We start from the raw sequence: 21,905 nt of genomic DNA on the forward strand, positions 1-21,905 counted from the left end.
AATAGTATTTCAATGATAGTTAAATAATACTGTTTCAAACACGTCTCTATCATCTGCAGTTTTCAGTTATACCCCGAACACACACTGGACAGAAGTATAAACATTATTACAGTTTATTTGATCACAGAGTGAAGAGCAGGTCTAAAGGGTGGGTTTGTAGAGGAGACCTAAAATTATGACCAATTAAAAGCTATGGTCTGCCTGCTGGACAGTGATAAAAGAGATAATAACCATGTCTGTCTGGTTATTAACGTGCCAATGTGAATACACAGACTTTAGGATACAAGCATCAAATCGAAATATGTTTTTCCTCATTTCAAGCCCATTATGTACAGGGTCCCACATAAAACACAAAGACACCTGAACCTGATGCCTTCTGAGTAATGTAAGGTTGAATTCTATCAGCACTGTTAAGTTTATATGAAATGTGAAATCGTGAGATGATTGTAAGGTGATGTTTGTCTTCTCTCAGCGGACGTTATTCAAGATTTTCTCCTTACATTTCTTTCATACTCTGCAAAATGCTGCATATCATATTATTTTATATTACACCATAATTTCTCAGTCCATTAATTGATATTATAAAATGTAATTTGAATTGCGTATGACTTTTCTTTAGCTTGTTTTTCGAAGGTTTTTACTGGAATCTTATCGATCACAAACCCAGTGGACCAAACTGATGATGCTGTGAATCTTTTTTAATGTTGCCTAAAAACACTTTTCAGCATTTCTTTGTTTCCATTGACCCATTTTATTGTATTAAATGTTCTGATATCTATTACACTGGTGATTATTATGTATGCATTATTATTCCCACATTCACGTGGACACTGTTCTTTCTCTTTATGTTGCGTTTCCTTATTTGCCACAACTTTTTTTTACAAGCTGTAGCTCTCAATAAAAGATTTCTGCCTTATTTTTAATAGTTGTTTTTTATTCCAAAATCTTACATTTCTAAGATAAATTTATATTATAAAGATACATTTATATTTATATTATACATTTATATACACTGCGGTGCAAAAGTTTGGGGTCAGTAATTTTTTTTTTTTTTTAATAAATTAATACTTTTATTCAGTAAGGATGTGTAAAATTGATAAAAAGTGACAGTCAAGACTTATATTGTTACAAAAGGTTTCTATTTCGAATAAATGCTGTTCTTTTTAACGTTTTATTCATCAAAGAATCCTGAAAAAAGTATCACAGGTTCCAAAAAAAATATTAAGCAGCAAAAATTGTTTCCAGCATTGATAATAAATCAGCTTATTCTGAAGGATAATGTGACACTGAAGACTGAAGTAATGATGCTGAAAATTCAGCTTTGCATCACAGAAATTACATTTTAAAGTATATTAAAATAGAACACTTATTTTAAATTGTAATAATATTTCACAATATTACAGTTTTTTTTTCTGTATTTCTGATCAAATAAATGCAGCCTTGATGAGCAGAAGAGACTTCTTTAAAAAGTAATAAAAATCTTACTGATCCCAAACTTTTAAACGCCAGAGTGTATGTAATAAAAATATCATAATTTAGAATTAATAATCTTAAATGTATAATAATTTCCATTTGCCAATGTATAATAATTTCTAATTATAATAATTTACAGTTAATTTTAATACACAGAAAGTATGCGATCACTAGTGAAAAGTTTTATGTTTTAAAATTATACAACAGTTATAGATGGAGCGGATCTTGTGACTTTAGCACACTACACATTCACATAGTTAGTGTATTATATTGTCTTTATTTTGACTTTTGCAAAACCAAAGCCGGCTTTATTTGGGCCAAATAGTTTTCATAAAATGCATATAATATTTCAGAAGAGCTAAGCCTCCATTTGTAAAGAATTTCTCATTAATAGAAGCTGAATGGTCTCTAAGCAATTTATTTACAAAACAAAACAGCCCTTTTCCTGCAAAGCAGCAAGTGTGTGTAGACGTCAGCGCTTCTGTGCGCTCTACGTCGGTTGCGCTCGCCCGTGACGTCACTTGAGTGGGAGTCGAATCTTCTCCGGAATCGCTTGCTTTCATTTCTGCACGAGTCCGTCGCGCGCGCGCCGTTTCCCTCGCTTCACTTCGAACCAAAACAAACGTCGCCCGACGCGCCTCGGTCGGTCATCTACCCCGCATCGCTGAGGGATTATTCGGTGTTTTCTGCGAAAAGGCGGCCAGTACAGCCAGAGAAAAGATGAGTGTGGAGGCGTACGGGCCGAGCTCGCAGACGCTCACCTTCCTGGACACGGAGGAAGCGGAGCTGCTCGGGGCCGACACGCAGGGCTCCGAGTTCGAGTTCACCGACTTCACGCTGCCCAGCCAGACCCAAACGCAGGGCCAGACCCAGAGCCAACTCGACAACCAGGTATAAACACACAAAACACACAATCGAGCGTTCTGTCAGGCGGCCCGGAGCGCGTTTGTGTCCAGATGTGGCGAGCTAGCAGGCGTTAGCCGCGCGGTAGCGTTAGCAACGAGAGAGCAGGCCGCCTGAGAGAGAGAGAGAGAGAGAGTTGTCAGAGGCACTTTTATGAACTACATTAGTGTTTTAACAAAGTTAGTTTGCTAATAAATTAAACTAAATACAGTAGCTCTTATGTTGTTGTTTGTAATGATGAAATGTGTTACGTCAGATCGTTTGTTTTGGTTGGTTAATTAGCTGCAAATCTCAGGTGTGTTTGCGTTCTTTCAGAGGTACTACGTTGGTGTTAAACTAATTTACTTCAAATATTAAACAGCATCTTATAGCAGCTTATTCTCAGAGATTGATGTTATTACAGATAGCTTGAGTTAGCTACAGCTGACGTGTGTTTTTGTTTACTGTATTGATGTTATAATAAGAGGTTTATTAACTATTTTGGTGTTATAATAACATGCATCTTATTTGATCTTTGACATACGTGGTGTATTGTTTATGTCTGTTTATCTCACATTTACACTGCTGTTCAAAAGTTTGGGATCAGAAAGATTTTTAATGTGTTTTAAAGAAGTCTGTTCTGCTCACCGAGGCTGCATTTATTTGATCAGAAATACAGAAAAAGCTGTAATATTGTGCAATATTATTGCAGTTTAAAATAAGGGTTTTCTATTTTAATATACTTTAAAATGTAATTTATTTCTGTGATCAAAGCTGGTTTTTCAGCATCATTACTCCAGTCTTCAGTGTCACGTGATCTTCAGAAATCATTCTAATATGCTGATTTATTATCAATGCTGGAAACCGTTTTGCTGCATAATGTTTTTTTGGAACCTGTGATACAAGAATGTGATACGTTTTACAGGATTCTTTGATGAATAAAGTTCAAAAGAACAGCATTTATTTAAACTATATTGCAATAATATTTCACAATATTACAGTTTTTTTTCTGTATTTCTGATCAAATAAATGCATCCTTGATGAGCAGAAGAGACTTCTTTAAAAAAAACATTACAAATCTTACTGATCCCAAACTTTTGAATGGCAGTGTATATTGATGTTATAATAATGATGTGATGCAGAGGTGTTTGAGATGTTTATTAACTATTTTGGTGTTATAATAACATGCATCTTCTTTGATCTTTGACACACGTGGTATATTATGTCAGTAGTTTATCTCACATTTATGTGTTTCAGAAGGACTTTTGTGAACTACACCTGTTTTATAAAAGCATGTTTGATTAGAGGGGTTGCTTTTGTATGGTAATTGTAACCTGGAGGTGTGATTTAAATGTAAATTATATTATTAAATTGTTGTTATGTTTGCTTTAATAATAAGGTGTGTTTTTGTGCATGAGCTGCAGCTTTCAAAATTGTGTTTTCAGACTTTTGTTAAGTATATGCTGCAGACTCAGAGTAAGTCTCCGTAAACCAGGTGTGCATTTGTACTTGATTTAGCTGTGTTTCTGCTGGTGCACATTGCAGATGTGTTTGATTTGAGGGTGAAATGTGCACTGGATTGTACAATTTGAGATTTGTTTGTAAGGTGAAATGTTTTGTGTTCAGGTGAACGGGCCTGATGGCGTTCTGCCCAACGGAGAGGATGCAGTGGTGAAGACCAGCCAACTTCTGGCCGAGCTGAACTTTGAGGAGGATGAGGAAGATACTTACTACACTAAAGACCTGCCGGTGCACGCCTGCAGGTACTGATGACACACCTGCCCTGATCTCATACGCCATAATCATGTGTCTGTAACTGTGAGAGCTATACAATAATGCACAATTCTCTGAAATACTTGCCTCTGATTGCTCACTCACAGTATTCTTTGTGTAATGACACTGTGCTGTATAAGTGACAGTTTTCCCAGGCAACTTATTTATACAAAAGATGATGCATCACCCCTCTGATTGTACATTATGCTTGATGTAGGTCTTTTGTTTTTGAAGTAGTTATTTATTAGCCAGATTTTAGGTTATAATTTATATGAAAAAAAGTGTATATTTTCAGACTTGCCATTGTCATTATTGTCACCGGATTTTCCACCATTTTAATTTTTTTAAATTTTTTTTTTTAATGTACATATATTGTATGTGCATTCACTACCTGTCAAATGTTTGAGTCAGTAAGATTTTTATTTTAAAGAAATTTATATATTTTTTTCAGTGAGGATGCATTAAATTGATCAAAAGTGACATTACAGACTTTAAATAATTTTATAAAAGATTTCCGTTTCAAATATATAAAAATATTAAGTTTAAATATTTTTATTTTTGATGTCCGATTATAATCAAATATTTTGAACTTTGTATTCATAAAAGAATCCTAAAAAATAATAACAATTTCCACCAAACTATGAAGCAACACAAGTGTTTTCAACATTGATAATAATCAGAAATGTTTCTTGAGCAGCAAATCAGCATATTAGAATGATTTCTGAAGATCATGTGACACTGAAGACTGGAGTAATGATGCTGAAAATTCAGCTTCGCATCACAGGAATAAATTACATTTAAAAATGTATTCACATAAAAAGCAGTTATTTGAAATTGTAATAATATTTCACAATATTACCGTATTTACTGTATTTGTAATCAAATAAATTCAGCCTTGGTGAGCAGAAGAGACTAGGAAACTTTAATAAATCATACCGACTCTAAACTTTTGAGTGGTAAATGTACTGTATTGCAGTGTATAAACAGTGTGACTATTAGAATGCTTCAGGAATCATTCTGTGGGCTGGTTTTGTTTCATTTGTTTGCAGCTACTGTGGTATCCATGATCCAGCATGTGTGGTCTATTGCAACACCAGCAAGAAATGGTTCTGCAACGGCCGCGGTAACACCTCTGGCAGGTGAGTCCACCAAGTTTGTGTTGATAAATTCAAACTACTGTGTTGTTAAGACGTAAAAGCTGATGATTTTCGTCACGTTTGTTTACTCAGTCATATTGTGAACCACTTGGTGAGGGCCAAATGTAAGGAGGTGATGCTGCATAAGGACGGACCGCTGGGAGAGACGGTTCTGGAGTGCTATAACTGTGGCTGCCGTAATGTCTTCCTGCTCGGCTTCATCCCGGCTAAAGCAGACTCTGTTGTGGTGCTTCTCTGCAGGTAAAATTCATCATCTCATTTGCAAACCATTTCATTCTGATTCACAAACTCAAATTCAGTAATTATGGAAAAAGTTGATTTTGATTAGGTTGGCCCAAATCTAAATCGATGTCTTTTAGGCATCAGTAAATAAAGGGAGATTTAGTCATTGGTTTAAATAATAACAATAAAAATGGCTCTTTGTACCAGCTAGATTTCCTCTTTATGGCTTGTATATGACACAATCTGTATTTACCAGGTTACTTTAAGGCTTTTAAACTTAATATTGAGCTATTGCATGTGTGATGGTACATGCTTACTGAAAATGTGAAATGGGAAAGTCCCTAATGTTACCCGTATTTTCATTTTTACGTAATGAGACTGGGCGTGAAGGTAAGAAGAAACTAGGTTTGTACTTGATGTGCCTCATGTGCTAGAATAATTGCTTTTAATGTGTTTATAATAGCATGTTTATAAATGAATGTTTTTATCATTTTTATAAATATTTTATTTTCCTAAAATTTATTAAATATTCTTATATCATTTCGATAAATAGTTTGTATTAATAAATACATAAATAAAAACTGCACAAAATTCTTTCCCATTTTTTTTTTTGCTCCTGAGATTGCCCCTCATGTTGACTGGATGAATTTTATTTTATGTTTAATTTGAGCATTCATGGGTTTACAAACATATACCATATTTAAATTTACATATAGTACTGAATGCAATCATAAAGTATCTTTTGCAATTTAAACAAGAACAATTGCCTAATGTGTTTTTTTTTCTTTTACAAAAAAAAAGTTAAATATTAAATAAATTAAATTAAAATAAAGGTAGAAGTAGTATCTATGTACATCCAGGGAGAGAACTTGTGGCCTAATTAAACTCAATTATTTTAAATTTTAATTCCATTAAATTTCAAGTCATTAAAAGTCATTATTTTATTTTATTTATTTATTTATTTAGTCATTTAGCAGACGCTTTTATCCAAAGCGACTTACAAATGAGGACAACAGAAGCAATCAATTGTAGTATTAAAACAACTAAAAACAGATCCAAAACTAAAAGCTAAAACTCACTGCCGCGGTAAACTAAGCTTTTTTGTACCCATCTAACAAAATACTTAATTCAGCTGGACACACTTTCCTTATTTTTTCCAAAACAAATGGCCAAGCAAGCGCAGACACTGACAAGATACGCGATACAGAACGAGACCAAACGTGATATCAGCACGTCTCCACACAGTATAAAATAAAAGTATTTTATATATTAATCTCCTTCTATTTACATACATATTTACATGATACAAATTCAACCCATTTCCTACATTTTTCCAGGAGACAATGATTTTTAAAAATGTTTTTGTAATATTTTATTTTAAATGTTTTGTGTAAATTGAATCAAGCAGTGAAGGCACAACAGTCAATTTTTTATTTTAATCTGGTGCTGGTTTTATCAGAAGCTGTCAGCCATCGCTTATCAAGCGTGTGCACTCCCTCCGTCTCATGGGTGTGTGTTTGTGTGTTTAGGCAGCCGTGTGCCAGTCAGAGCAGTCTGAAGGACATTAATTGGGACAGCTCTCAGTGGCAGCCCCTCATCCAGGACCGCTGCTTCCTGTCCTGGCTAGTGAAGATCCCGTCCGAGCAGGAGCAACTGAGGGCCCGTCAGATCACGGCACAGCAGATCAATAAACTCGAGGAGCTCTGGAAGGTGCCGTGATGTACATCTTTCATATGAATACAAACGCAGCTTTGAGCATCCTATTGTTGTATGACTCTACGTTCTATTGTGTTTGCAGGAAAACCCAACAGCGACCCTGGAAGATTTGGAGAAACCTGGAGTGGATGAGGAACCTCAGCACGTTCTGCTACGCTACGAAGATGCCTATCAGTACCAGAACATCTTTGGGCCGCTGGTCAAACTAGAGGCCGACTATGACAAGAAACTCAAAGAGTCCCAAGTATGAAAACCTTTCTGCTCTTCAGCAATTCCCATGGTTAAACTAGTGAAAAATGATGCATTAGTACTGATATGCTGATGAAGACTGTGTTAGTAATATTTTTTTTGGTTAACTTCCTGCTTGAACTATGGAGTGCAACAGTGGCCGCCCACTGAAAGTACTTTTCCCATTCAGTTTCTTCATAGGCAAATTCAATAAATAGTTCAGCCATGAACCAGACCAACCAGCTCTGGAATAAATCTCAGCATTCAACATTTGATTCAAACCAGCTGCAACCAATTACATCTGGTGTAACATCTCTTATGAGGAAATGAGCTACTGTGAAATCCATAATAGTGCTGCAATATAGAACTATTGCCAAGTATATGATGTGATGTATTGAAGGTTTATTACAAACTATTCAAATATATACAAAGGTATAAATCGTTTAAGATTGTAAGGACACTGATTCAATTATTCACAATGCTTCATGGGATTGAGTGGTCACTGTTAGACCAGATTTCTGTTTCTATGGTAACAGCCCTGATGGTGATTATCTGGTAAGGATTTTCGCCAGGAATTTGGCAATTAAACATGATTTCATAAATATAAAGCTCAAATCACACTGACTTATAGCTAGTACAGAAGCAAATATTATCACTTTACATTTCAGTTCATAGGTCTGTCTAAAAACATTATACATTATTGCATATTATTGCTAAAAATCTCAATGTTGAGAAAATGGATGGGAGTTTTATTTCTGGAATACGACTGTTGCACTTTTTTGCCAGCAAAAAAAAGATTTTTTCATTTTAAAATTCATTATAGGGCTGCATGACTTAATTATAGTGCAATTACTTTATCAGATATTGTGATTGCAAATTGAACTGTGATATAGTTTTCATATGGGATGAAATTTCATATCTTGTGTGTCTAAAAGTATATTTATAAATTATATTGTGATTCCATTTTTATTTCCATTAATTGTGCAGCCACATTGTTTTAGTTTAATTTTATATTCTATTTAATCAATTTAATTAGATGGGAGTTCACATGTGTTTGTGTTGATCTTTTCTTGTACCTGAGATTCTTTTCTCTTAGAGAGGTTGTTTATAATTGCAAAGTCCAAATACAGAATCAGATTTAATATGTGTCAGACTGCGAATGTTAAAACATTTCATATTTATTCTGCTTGCTTGTCTCCTGTCTTTTTACTTCAGACTCAAGACAATATTACAGTGAGGTGGGATTTGGGACTGAATAAAAAGCGGATAGCTTATTTCACTCTGCCCAAGACGGATTCAGGTGGTAATATTTACTTTCAGCATCTTCTGTGTCTACCAGTGGTTCATATCCATCCCATCCCTAACACCGTGTCCCATGCATCCCTCATCGATGTGTGCACGGACCTGAGTGTGCGCGCGTGTGTGTGTGTGTGCGTGCGCGCGCGCGCATGTGTGTTTGTGGTGCTGTACTGTGTATGTGATGGATATATAGCTCAATTAGTGTTATTCAAACATAAATCCACAGGATGTGTTCTATCTGACATTGTTTTCTCGGTGTGGGTGATGTTTATCAGACATGCGACTGATGCAAGGAGACGAGATCTGTCTGCGCTATAAAGGAGACATGGCTCCGCTGTGGAAAGGAATCGGACACGTCATCAAAGTCCCAGACAGTATCCTTTCAGCAAAGATCAAACTCGCTGTTGTCACACAATTATTCTCTCTGGATAATGTGCTTAAGCATGCATTGCTCATACGTAGGATTTATGATTTGATAAGCAAACACCCAGAACACCCTAGCAACTGCATAGCAACATAATTGCAACCTCTGCATACCAAAACTCCATACAACAGACTTGCATCGTGACCGTGAGTTTTGCAAGCACTCTTTATATCAGCAGAAAGTCAGTTGCCTATTTTTACTGTGCTGTTTTGATGTGCGAGTTTGTAAGTATCTTACAGGACACTGTATTATACGGTTTATTCCTTAACTGAGATCCTCTCTGATTATGGAGATGAAATTGCCATCGAGCTGCGCAGCAGTGCTGGTGCTCCTGTGGAGGTGCCGCATAACTTCCAGGTGGACTTTGTCTGGAAGTCGACATCTTTTGACCGGTTAGTCCTGCTGTCACTTTTACACGTTTACTAGTCCATTAAACTGTTTCCATTTGCTTTGCTACATTTATACAGTATAATTCACCCAAAAAGTAGTTCGCTCAAAATTTAAAATTGCTTTAATTTATTTAGTTTCATGTTGATTTAAATTACTCAATTACTTTTTTTTTTTTCTTCTTTCATGGATGCAAAAGGAAAATGTTATGAAGAATGTACTGATGTTGTCCATGCAAGAGTCTTTTAGTATTGAGATACTACTTTCATTTTTATTAACATTCTAAAATAGTATTTATTTGTATATTTTACATATACATTTTAAAGTTTTAGTAAATTTATTGTGTATTTTAGTCATTTTTATCATTGTTTTGTATATATCTTTGTAGTTTCTATTCATTTTTGAGTTTTAGAAATTTCAGTACATCAAGTTAAACTAAATAAAAATGAGAAATGTTGCCTTGTCAACTAGCTGAAATAAAATTTATTTTAAAATATTTTATTTATATTTTTTTCATCCAAAAAATGAAAATTGCTTTTATTTACTTGCCTTCATGTTAATCCAAACATGATTTTTTTTCTTTTGTGGACTGAATAAAATTATGAAGAATATACTGGTTTTATCCATGCCACAGTGTTGATACTTTTTGTTTTATGAATATTTTAAATTAATATTTATTTATATATTTTCCATTTTAATTTTAGTTTTGTTAGTTATAAAAAATTGTAGTTAGTTGTTTTTTTGTGTTTTTGTCATTTTGTATTAGTTTTATTTACATGTCCATGTGTTTTTTTTTTTTATAATTTTTTATTTTAGTTTTAGTTATTTAGTACATCAAGATAAACTAAATAAAAATTATGAATTTGTTGCCTTGGCAATAGGGCTGGGTATCGAGTGGGTACTTTTTAGGCACCGACCGAATTGCCGCGATACCATCAAGTATCGAAAAACTTCTCGTCGTTCGGTACCAAATTTCGATACCTAAGGGGTAATCTCATCAACGTCAGTGAGCCAATAAGCCTGCAGCACTAGTGTTCGACTAAAAGTTGCGTGGCGTGGCGCAGATCGATCAGTGTTTTGACATCCGCGAGAGCAATTCGAACGCGTACGGACCAGTCTGCTCTCTATAGCTCTTGTGGTACGGTAATACACCGATCAGTTTGCACAGTCGGTCCGCGTCAAGTCGAACACACCTACTACTGTAGTTAACACCGGTTACACTCTCAGAGATACTCTCACACGTGAGGCTGTAGTGTGTCCCAGCCCCCTTAGATGTAAGGCTATATTTACACTAGTACGTTTTTGTTTTAAAATGAAAACGATCCTCGTCAAACTGACATTTCCACTGCGTTTCAAGCTGGCTTTCCACTATCTCCGACAAACGACAGACCGGAAGTCATTCATTTCCAATGGAGAGTAGTGCGGGAGCTGCGTGGAGCGCCGATCATATGCTGAAGTCCGTTCATACTACACGACCGAAAGCGCGTGTTACGTGACCATTCATGCACACATCATGCTACATAAGACAATAAATATGATTTATATTCCGCTTTTACTCAAAACTCACTTTAAACCACCATCGAGTGTTTTAATAACTTCTGATAGCCGTCTGATGTGTGTTTTGGCCATGTAATGTTGCTGAAATATGACTCAGAACAGCGATCGTGGAAGAGAACACAGACAGACAGCGCTGGAAGCTGCTAATGCTCATCAGTAAATCAGTGGAAAATGAATAGAAATGATGAGTCTGAGCTATGCGTTTTAAAACGAACACGCACTAGTGTAAATGTAGCTTAACAGATGTGTAAACTGAAGACTATTTGAGCTTTATTAAAACTATTTGCACTGATTTATTGTGTTGGTTACATTTTAATCCTTTGTGCAGTGGCTCAGGAGATGAGTCTTTGAGTCTGTATAAACATCAACAACCTGAAAAATAAAACCAATATATATATTTTTTAGATAATGTAATTTTGTTAAAATGTATTTAATAAATTGGTATCAAAAAAAGTATCGTTCAGGAACCGGTATCGAAGTCAAGGTATCGATATCGAAAATTTTTGAACGATACCCAGCCCTACTTGGCAACTAGCTGAAATAAATACATTTTTTTAAATATTTTATTTCAGTTAACACTTTATTTCAAGTAGGGCTGCACGATTAATCGCATGCGATATTTAACGCAACAGAAATGTTTTTTTATTATTGTTTTAGTTTAGTTAACTATAATAATTAACGATGCAATTACAATCAGTGGAGACTGGAGCTTTCTGAGTCCAAAAAGATTTTACTAGATCATCAATGATTGCATAATAAACTACTTAAATTTTTCACATAAAGCTGTCATAAGACTTCTCAAGGTATATTATGCATGAGTCTCACAGACTCCTCCTGTGATACTTCTATTGGTCTTTTGCGTTTTTTTTTTTTTTTTTAAGTTTAAAAGTTCCAGTCCTGATTATTTGTAATTGTATGAAAAAAACAAAAAACACCTTTGTGTTGCAATTATAATTTTCAGATTAATTATTACTTGAAATAGTCTAATGATCTGTGAACCTGTTTTTGTTTGTCTTATGTAGAATGCAGAGCGCCTTGAAGACGTTTGCCGTGGACGAGACCTCTGTGTCCGGCTACATCTACCACAAGCTTCTGGGTCATGAGGTGGAGGACGTTATCATCAAATGCCAGCTGCCCAAACGCTTCACTGCACAGGGCCTGCCAGACCTCAACCACTCGCAGGTACAGAGTCTGTCTGAAGCCCCCGTCCTCTGATTCAGCCCTTCGTCTTCAAGTTTCTGAAACTCAAGTTGTTTTGGCATGATGTAGGTTTATGCTGTGAAGACGGTGCTGCAGCGACCCCTCAGTCTGATCCAGGGGCCTCCAGGAACCGGAAAGACTGTCACCTCTGCCACCATCGTCTACCATCTGGCCAGACAGGGCAATGGGTGAGACATGTTCATGACAGTGTTAGACTGAACACCTCACTGAATTTACCATGCATTATACTATTTCAACTGGAAATGGAGTTCATTCATTTAGTTAAAAGGCTACTATATTGAATATTTAATGTCATATCATTTTATAAATATCTGATATTTGTAATATTAGGGCCCTATGGAATAGCATAATCCAGTCATAAACATGGAATTTAGGAATAACGCAAAATATCTGGGAATTTGGCAAATTTGAATTGAATAAATCGAAAGTAGCGCTGTACACTTCTAATCAAATTTGTCTGTGAAATATTAAACCACAAAAAGACTATTTAAATATGAAGTGATGTTTATGGTAAAAAATTAGGTTGAAGAAATTGTGACATATATTATTATTGTACAGTAGAATACCTTTCAAAGAGTAATAATAATCAATTTAATACTTTATTTTTTACAGTCTATCTTCCATGTTTTAATTTTAATTTGCTTAGATTTTATAAGATTAATTCAATGTTTTATGCCTTTGTTTGATTACCAATGTTTTTGATAATAAATCTGAATTAAATCATAAATAAAAACAAATGCACATCATTTTTTTTATTATTGTAAAAATGTTATTTGTTAAAACTGAATTTGGGGAAAAATAAAACTGATTTCGTAAGGCCAAAAAAAGTAATATTTATTGAACTTTTAATAAATTGCTGTTAAACTGTATACATTTCACGATTTCAATAATTACGTATGCTTTTTGATATACAAAATTTTATTTTACTTTAAAAACAGATCCAGAATCCGTTTTATGCTGAAAAATTAGAAAGGAAATAAAAGAATCTAGAAAATTGTAAATAGAAAATGAAATTTGGGGAAAATAGGGCTGAATAATAACTGAGTTTTTGTTTTTGTGTCCATCTGATGGTTTAGTCCGGTGCTGGTTTGTGCTCCGAGTAATATCGCAGTGGATCAGCTGACAGAGAAGATCCATCAGACAGGGCTGAAGGTGGTTCGTCTGTGCGCTAAGAGTCGTGAGGCCATAGATTCCCCTGTGTCTTTCCTGGCTCTGCACAATCAGATCCGCAACATGGACAGGTACGGACATTTCAGTTCTTAATGTGTTACTTAAAAATGCACTATTTGATCTCTATGTGTTTGTGCAATGAATGCTTTGATTTGAATGCTTGGCAGTGTGGCAGAGATCTTATGAGGACTGATGTGTGTCTGTCTTTTTTGCAGCATGCCAGAGTTGCAGAAACTGCAGCAGCTGAAGGACGAAACTGGCGAGCTGTCGTCTTCTGATGAGAAACGTTACCGAGCTCTCAAACGAACCGCTGAGAGAGAGCTGCTCATGGTACCTGTCTGACTTCACGATAGACACTAAATGCTGGAATATTAAACAGCCAAATGAAGCTTTTCTAGAGTCTGAAGTTGAGTTTTCAGTGTGTTTATTTATATAAACGCTGCAGGCGGTGGAGCACAATAATGCTTAAGCGTTTTCTTTGGCACAGGAAATGGGGCGTTTTTGTGTGGTGCGTTTTTCTATTAAAAAACATCTTATGTTCTCTGTCTCTGTCTCTCAGAATGCAGATGTGATCTGCTGCACATGCGTGGGTGCGGGTGACCCTCGCCTGGCTAAAATGCAGTTTCGCTCCATCCTTATTGATGAGAGCACACAGGCCACGGAGCCCGAGTGCATGGTGCCAGTGGTGCTCGGGGCCAAACAGGTATGTGACAGGACACACTCTCCTTCATCTGATGTTTATTCATCTGTAACCAATTTGCACATTGTGTATGTTAGCACACAGACCTTACATAATTGAAATATACTGTGTTTTCTGGAAAACAAGTCGCACCTGAATATAAGTCATACCCGGTCAAAATTGCATTGTTGAGAGAAGAAACAGACAAGTCGCATTTTATTATTACTTTCAGAAATAATGCAAAATACTGGTAAATAAAACCAAATGTGTTTTAGTTTCACTCACTTCACAAAGAATCCTTCACGTTTAATCAGGTGAATTTACCTGAAATAAAATATTAACATAAAAAAAAAAGAAAACAAAATTAATAACATTTTAACTGCAATTAAATTGAAAACAGAAAATGTAAAAAAAAAATAATAATTCTAAATATTAATAAAAACTATAATAGTATCTAACATTTCTTTTAATGCTATCCAGAACAAGAATGAAAAAATAAGTATAAAAAGTTGAATGTGAGGAGAGATAAAAACTGAAACCTAAGAGAAACCAAAATGCAGACCAGATTTTTAAAAATGCAGATTTTTGTAAAAATGCAGACCAGTCATTCCTAATTTGCCAACAACTGACTCCTATATTTACCTTGTATTGACTTATGTTTATGACTAGGGCTGGACAATAATTCAATATCAATATGTATCGCGATATCATTTTTTTCAATAACGGTGATATGATTTTTAAACACATTTCCGATATTTCGATATACATTACCAGTGTTTCCCATACATTGATTTATTTGTGGCGTTTGACTTCGTTGAATAAACATGAGCACTGCACGTTTCAAAATCAAAACGCGTCGCGGGTGTTTTATATGAATGTATCTCTGAAGGGAACCGACTGTCTTCAGAATAGTTTAGATGGCATTTTTATCTGATAAAGTACCGTTCATGAGCGGAGCTGCTTTGTTTACAGCCATTACTGGAGAAACCGTTAGTTCTACCACTCTCACAGCGCCTCCTGTTGGCAGACAATCAGTTTGCATTTTCAATAATAAACCCATTTCCAGGTCCAGCCCTATTTATGACAGATATTTACTAAGTTTGAAAAACAATGATCGTTAATGATTTCTGTTATTTTTAACAAGTAAAAATATATCTAAACTACAGTATTTTTCTACTTTACCACTTTAAATGAAGTGATTATAGAGAGTAAAAGTGAACGAAAGGAGGAAAATAAATGATTCTGTAAATATTAAGTTAATTTCAGTTTGAAAGTTGCTTTGGAATATTTTGGAATACAAGTCACAGCACATTTTATATGATAAAAAAAGTGACTTGTGTTCCAGAAAATACGGTACTTTAAATTTGTGTGTATATTCTTCCATGTAACTGTAAATTTTCTGTTTAGTAACTGTACTGTCTTCTCCCTCTGATAGCTGATTCTGGTGGGTGACCACTGTCAGCTGGGTCCTGTGGTCATGTGCAAGAAGGCGGCTAAAGCAGGTCTGTCTCAGTCTCTGTTTGAGAGGCTGGTGGTCCTGGGCATCAGACCCATCCGTCTGCAGGTGCAGTACCGCATGCACCCGGCCCTCAGCGCTTTCCCTTCAAATATCTTCTACGAGGGCTCTCTGCAGAACGGCGTCACCGCTGGTACGGCATGTCAAGTTATTTTTTGTTTGTAATAAAATTCACTTGGGTTGATATTGGATTAAAGGGGTCATGAACTGCCTTTTTTATTATTTTGTACTGTTCTCTGAGGTCCACTTATGTCATCAAGATTTTTACTTCATAATTCAGAAGTAATAGGCTATTTTCTATCCTGTTTTGACCCTCTCTCATCTGATCGCTCTGTTTGAATAGGTGTGGTGGATTGTAGACTCGGAAGTAAACGTTCACTGCTGTGATTGGCTAACAGTTGTGTGTGTTTGACAGCTACATCCTTCACAGATGAGCGCTGCTGTGATTTAGGTTAAAAACGCATAAATACTCAGTTCATATCAAACAATCTGTAATAACAGACAAAGCAATAGTGAGCACATAATAAAAGCAGTTCCTCACACTCGTGTGGTGCGACATTACTGTCAGATCCGATATAGATGCACAGCATCGTCTTTTAGTTTCAATCTTTCTGAAAATCCGGCGTCGAATTGTGCCTTGTTTATAAAATGAATCCACAGCAAAATGAAGTGAACAAACGACCAAGTTCTTTCTGACGCGGTCTGGATCTTCATTAAAAGTTCATCCACTTTTTCCTAATGTTGGGATCAGAAGGAAGGCGATGCAGAGACTGTGTTTTTTCACATCTTGGCATTGAAGAGCGTCTTGTTTTCTTCGGAGCATCTTTATCGTTTGGTTTCTGTGTAGATTTGCGTTTGCTGCTCTCGTTATTTACACTACATGTGCGAATCGTTGGGCGGAGCTAAACAGAAAGTGATGTAGAAGCAGGCGTTGATCATCTTTTGCTGAGGTGGAGTTTAGCCACACTATTACGTCATAGAGCGGCATATTCCACAAGCTGTCGTTTTGGCATACTGGCTTCAATATACGCTTTTTTTAGACTAAAGAGAAAGTTTTAAGTTCTGAAACTTACAGGATGTTTATAGTACAATTACCTCTTATATGTCAAAAGATCAAGGGAATTTTGATTTCTCAGTTTATGACCCCTTTAAAGGGATAGTTCACCCAAAAATGAAAATTACCGCATGATTTACTCACCCTCAAGCCATCCTAGATGTATATGACTCTCTTCTTTCAGATGAATACAATCAGAGTTATATTAAAAAATGTCCTGGCTCTTCCAAGCTTTATAATGAATCCACTCTCTTGTGATCGCACGTACAACAGTTAGCGAAAGCTAGAGATTACAGTATATAAAGTTGTAAATATGGATATTTTTCTTACACAAACGCATCGCTTCACTTCAGAAGACCTTTATTCATCCCCAGAGCTGTGTGGAGCACTTTTTATGATTGATGGATGCAGTTTATTTTGCTTCAAAATCTCAACACCCATTCACTGCCATTATAAAGCTCGGAAGAGCCAGGACATTTTTTTATATGACTCCGATGGTATTCGTCTGAAAGAAGAACGTCATATACACCTAGGATTGCTTGAAGGTGAGAAAATCATGGGGTAATTTTCATTTTTGGGTGAACTATCCCTTTAAGTTCAGTTTAGATAGATTTGTTTTGTTATATAGAGACAGGAAATATCTGTGTGCCACATTGATGATGTTCTGTTGTTCTCCAGCTGATCGCATCAAGAAAGGCTTTGACTTTCAGTGGCCTCAGCCCGATAAGCCCATGTTTTTCTACGTAACCCAGGGCCAGGAGGAGATTGCGAGTTCTGGCACCTCCTATCTCAACAGGTAGATTTGAACATGATATCCCACTCTCAACACAAATATCAGATGCATATTGCACACAAAATGCTTTCTCAGAACAGCAAGACTCAATCTGATAGACTGGCTTTGTGCTGTTTCGGGGAGTCAGATCTAGACTAATCATTAATCAGATGTATCACATAGAATATTTGAAAAAATTACATATTTAATTAGTAAAAAAAAAAAAGTATATTCCTGTATATATTAGTGGTTATATAGGATTTTAGATTTATGCCTCTAAACATCACATAAAACAACCTGTTACCATCAAAATGGCATTTCTTCGTTCCTGAGAGGTAATTATCAACCACAATCTTTACAACTTTATAAGTAATTTTCAGCCTCAGTAAAGAATGCCATGACATTAAAGTAATTCTGCTTGAAGTCAGAGATGCTACTGACTGATATTACAGACCAACATTTAAATCTCTTAATAGAACAAAACCGAAAACATTGAAATCTCTTAATAGAACAAAACAGACCAGCATTTAAATCTCTTAACTGCGGCACTGGTATATGTGCTAGACAACATAAATATAATATAGCTAGATCTAGATCCGGAGAATTATTTAAATCATTGTTTTATATCATCATATCACCCAACTCAAAAGCTTGCTCTATGCTAAAGCACTAAGGCATTATAGACATAACAGCATGACTTTCTGTAAAGCTGCTTTGAAATGGTGTGTATCGTGGAAAGCGCTGTTCAAATAAATGTAACATTTTTATATATATATTTGTTAATATGTCGATCAGTTGGCCTCTTCCTGTATAAGTGGTCGTCTCTCGGCCAGAATCCAATACGAAGCAGAACAGATTTTATGCCAATAGTCAAAAGTCTGGAATAACCGAGACCTTTGAAAATTCATAAGCTCATTCATAAATGCTCCTTACCAGCATTAGATGAAGCTCATTCAAAGGGCCGGTCTGATAAAATCATCTCTCTGTGTTCAGGACTGAGGCTGCTAATGTGGAGAAGATCACCACCCGTCTGCTGAAGGCCGGAGCCAAACCTGACCAGATCGGCATAATTACACCATATGAGGGCCAGCGCTCTTACCTGGTGCAGTACATGCAGTTCAGCGGCTCACTGCACACCAAACTATACCAGGTACAGAGTCCAAACAGCACCTACAGACTGATTTCAGCCGTTCTGTCACATACTTTTACTCTAGACCCTCACTGTGGCAATTTAGGGTGTCAAGAAAAGCGCATTTTGTTGTAAGATCATTACTGCTGTAGTACTGGCTCTTTTTAATGGCTGTTTGACATCCAGCCTCAGGCAGCAGCGTGTCGGTGATGTATTGATGCCTGTGTGTGTCTACAGGAGGTGGAGATCGCCAGCGTGGATGCGTTCCAGGGCAGAGAGAAGGACTTCATCATCCTGTCTTGTGTCAGAGCTAACGAGCACCAGGGCATCGGCTTCCTGAACGACCCACGTCGTCTCAATGTGGCGCTAACCAGAGCCAGGTAACAAAAGCAGACTCCTAGAGAGAGTGGTGATTTATTACACCACAATTTCCATTCAGAATCATTCAAGAGTCTGTATGCAGTGCAAAGATGCATCTGAAGGAACATGTTTTTTTATGAACAAGTCATAAAAATGGAATTTATTACCCTGGAATGTCACAGAATTTGGCTTAATCAAACTTAATCAAATCGCAGACTAGTGTTTGTGAATATTAAACCAGAAAGAGACTGCTGTTTAACATGAAATCTGTGTTTTGCGTGTTTCTGTTTCGTCTACTGCTCATACAAGTGTGTGTGACACATTAGTGGTGTTTTCAGTGTCTGTTGTCTCACTATATGAGGTCTTGAACACAAACATCATATCTAGAGCTGCTCTGAGAGTCACTTTAACAGCTTTTCACCATTTAATTTGAGAAAACTATCATCAGATACACACAGAAACTCAAAGCTCTTCACTACAACCCACCAAAATAAAAGTTTGGTTTGAAGAAATTACGACAATTATATTACTTAATTTTGTAGAGTATATGTTCTTCTTAAAGTAATAATAATAATAAATGTATTTTTTTATTTTATTTTATTTACTTTTTTATTTAAATCGTAAACCTCTGATGGTTCAGCACTGTCAAAAAATAAAAGGAACTGTTAAATTTTCATTTGATTACATTTTAAAAAGTTAAACTATTTAAATTAAATTTGATTGCCACTGTTTTTGACAATAAATTTGCAATCGATCATAAAACATAGAATCCAGAAAAAGTAAAATAGACAACACTGAATTTCTGAATAAATAAAACACATTTCATAGGGCAATAGTATTGCTCATTTTAAATAAATTCTTAATTTTATAGATTAGACATGCTTTTTGATTATTAAAATGTATTTAAACCATTAAACTGGAATCCAGAAAAATGTAATCTTTTTTTTTTTTGAAAGAAAAAAAAATTGTCTTTATGTATATTGTGTATGTTATGTATTTATGTATATTTTATGCATTTTTGGGGAAAAAAAAAAAACTGATTTACAATATGTTTTCCTTCAAGGAAAATGTGTGTATAAATGACAAATGTAGGTGTATTGCTCTAGTTATGTGCTCAAATGTGTGTGTGTGTGTGTATGTGTGCAGATATGGCGTGATCATTGTGGGCAATCCTAAGGCTCTGTCCAAGCAGCCTCTGTGGAACCACCTGCTGAACTACTATAAGGAGCAGAAGGTTCTGGTGGAGGGACCGCTGAACAACCTGAGGGAGAGCCTCATGCAGTTCAGCAAACCACGCAAGCTGGTCAACACCATCAACCCTGTGAGTAACACACACACAATCACATGTCAGGGTTTCTTCAGTCTTTTCATGCTGATTCACATGCACGGCTGTACATGCATGCAAAGCTGCTTAATTACAATTGCTTTTAATAATAAGCAATTGCAATATGCATTATTAGTGCTTCTGTATTAGTGCTTTCTTATGCATCTGTAACATTACATTCACCACCAAGGTAACAAAGAAATTTCAAATAAGGAAACAAAATATAAAAAAAAAATCAAACATAAGTCGCAAAATGCTTCTCCTAATAGTGTAAATGTGTGTTTCAGGGAGCCCGTTTCATGAGTACTGCCATGTATGATGCGAGAGAGGCCATGATTCCTGGATCTGTGTATGATCGCAGCGGCACTGGTGAGAAAACAATCACATACCATTGCTCATGTCTCACTGCAGTTGCAATCAATTAGTTCTAATTTAGTTTCTTATTCCCAATTAAATTCATATTTGTGACCCTGGACCACAAAACCAGTCATAAGGGTCAATTTTTGGAAATTGAGATGTATACATCATCCGAAAGCTGAATAAATAAGCTTTCCATTGATGTATGGTTTGTTAGGATCGGACAATATTTGGCCGAGATACAACTATTTGAAAATCTGGAATCTGAGGGTGCAAAAAAGATCTAAATATTGAGAAAATTGACTTTAAAGTTGTCCAAATTAAGTTCTTAGCAATGCATATTAATAATCAAAAATTAAGTTTTGATATATTTACGGTAGGAAATCATTTTGACCCATACAATGTATTGTTGGCTATTGCTACAAATATACCCCAGCGACTCAAGACATTTGGTTCTTATTTTTCTTGTTGATCAACGTATAAACTAATTTAATTGGTTAGTTTAAGCATCAACCAGATGAATCCAGTGTTATTCTGTTATCTTTAACTAAAACTAAAACCATAACAAATGTGTTCATTGAAATAAAATATAGTAAACTTAAACTTGTTTTAAACTTAATATCTAAAACTGAAAAAAAGCTAAAACAAATGAATATAAATTAATGAAAAAAACAAACATTTTAAACAAAAACGAATAAAAATTACAAGAAAACACAAAATAATGTAAACAAAAAATTTACTATAAAAGTAAATATAAAGATAAAAATTATATAATTGTATTTTAGATACAAATGATAAAATAAATATAAAACATATAACATCCCATTCGTAATAGTATATCAGTGATAATAAAATAGCACTGTTATTTCTTGATGAACCTGCCTTTGAGATTCTTATTTGTGAAAAATATATATGTAATTTGTCACTTTTTGTTTGTCTTTACAGGGCGTCCATCTAATATGTACTTCCAGACTCATGACCAGGTCGGCATGATCGGGACTGGGCCGAACCCAATGGGCTCCATGAACATCCCCATCCCGTTCAATCTGGTCATGCCGCCCATGCCTCCGCCTGGGTACCTGGGCCAGGTGAACGGACCTGCTGCCGGTGAGCGAAAACCCCAAATCACTCAATTAAGACTGCTTTTGAACAAGAAACCTTGACTAACATTAGAAGTGAACTCTATATGGCCCCTTTAACTCTTT

The 21,905-nt window shown here is 35.6% G+C and overlaps 1 protein-coding gene across 2 annotated transcripts in view; it reads left to right on the forward strand.

The window, feature by feature from the left end:
• Positions 1-1,985: 1,985 nt before the first annotated feature.
• The window catches only part of LOC107660376 (regulator of nonsense transcripts 1), a 25,102-nt gene continuing 5,182 nt past the window's right edge, over positions 1,986-21,905 (forward strand). The window contains exons 1-21 of one of the 2 annotated variants that reach the window (XM_016449644.1): positions 1,986-2,364; positions 3,982-4,118; positions 5,178-5,267; positions 5,358-5,525; positions 7,037-7,217; positions 7,306-7,467; positions 8,667-8,754; positions 9,026-9,124; positions 9,458-9,566; positions 12,141-12,300; positions 12,388-12,506; positions 13,416-13,580; positions 13,725-13,839; positions 14,069-14,212; positions 15,624-15,837; positions 17,437-17,554; positions 18,524-18,680; positions 18,897-19,039; positions 20,166-20,340; positions 20,631-20,712; positions 21,646-21,807. In XM_016449644.1, coding sequence (XP_016305130.1) covers positions 2,194-2,364; positions 3,982-4,118; positions 5,178-5,267; positions 5,358-5,525; positions 7,037-7,217; positions 7,306-7,467; positions 8,667-8,754; positions 9,026-9,124; positions 9,458-9,566; positions 12,141-12,300; positions 12,388-12,506; positions 13,416-13,580; positions 13,725-13,839; positions 14,069-14,212; positions 15,624-15,837; positions 17,437-17,554; positions 18,524-18,680; positions 18,897-19,039; positions 20,166-20,340; positions 20,631-20,712; positions 21,646-21,807 — 2,959 coding nt within the window. In that variant the 5' untranslated portion in view covers positions 1,986-2,193. The remainder of the gene's footprint in view (positions 2,365-3,981; positions 4,119-5,177; positions 5,268-5,357; positions 5,526-7,036; positions 7,218-7,305; positions 7,468-8,666; positions 8,755-9,025; positions 9,125-9,457; positions 9,567-12,140; positions 12,301-12,387; positions 12,507-13,415; positions 13,581-13,724; positions 13,840-14,068; positions 14,213-15,623; positions 15,838-17,436; positions 17,555-18,523; positions 18,681-18,896; positions 19,040-20,165; positions 20,341-20,630; positions 20,713-21,645; positions 21,808-21,905) is intronic. The other variant, XM_016449645.1, reaches the window with a different exon arrangement.

The sequence above is a fragment of the Sinocyclocheilus anshuiensis genome, unplaced genomic scaffold (genome assembly GCF_001515605.1).
Source record: "Sinocyclocheilus anshuiensis isolate Anshui unplaced genomic scaffold, SAMN03320099.WGS_v1.1 scaffold1433, whole genome shotgun sequence".
In the NCBI taxonomy this organism is placed as follows: domain Eukaryota; kingdom Metazoa; phylum Chordata; class Actinopteri; order Cypriniformes; family Cyprinidae; genus Sinocyclocheilus; species Sinocyclocheilus anshuiensis.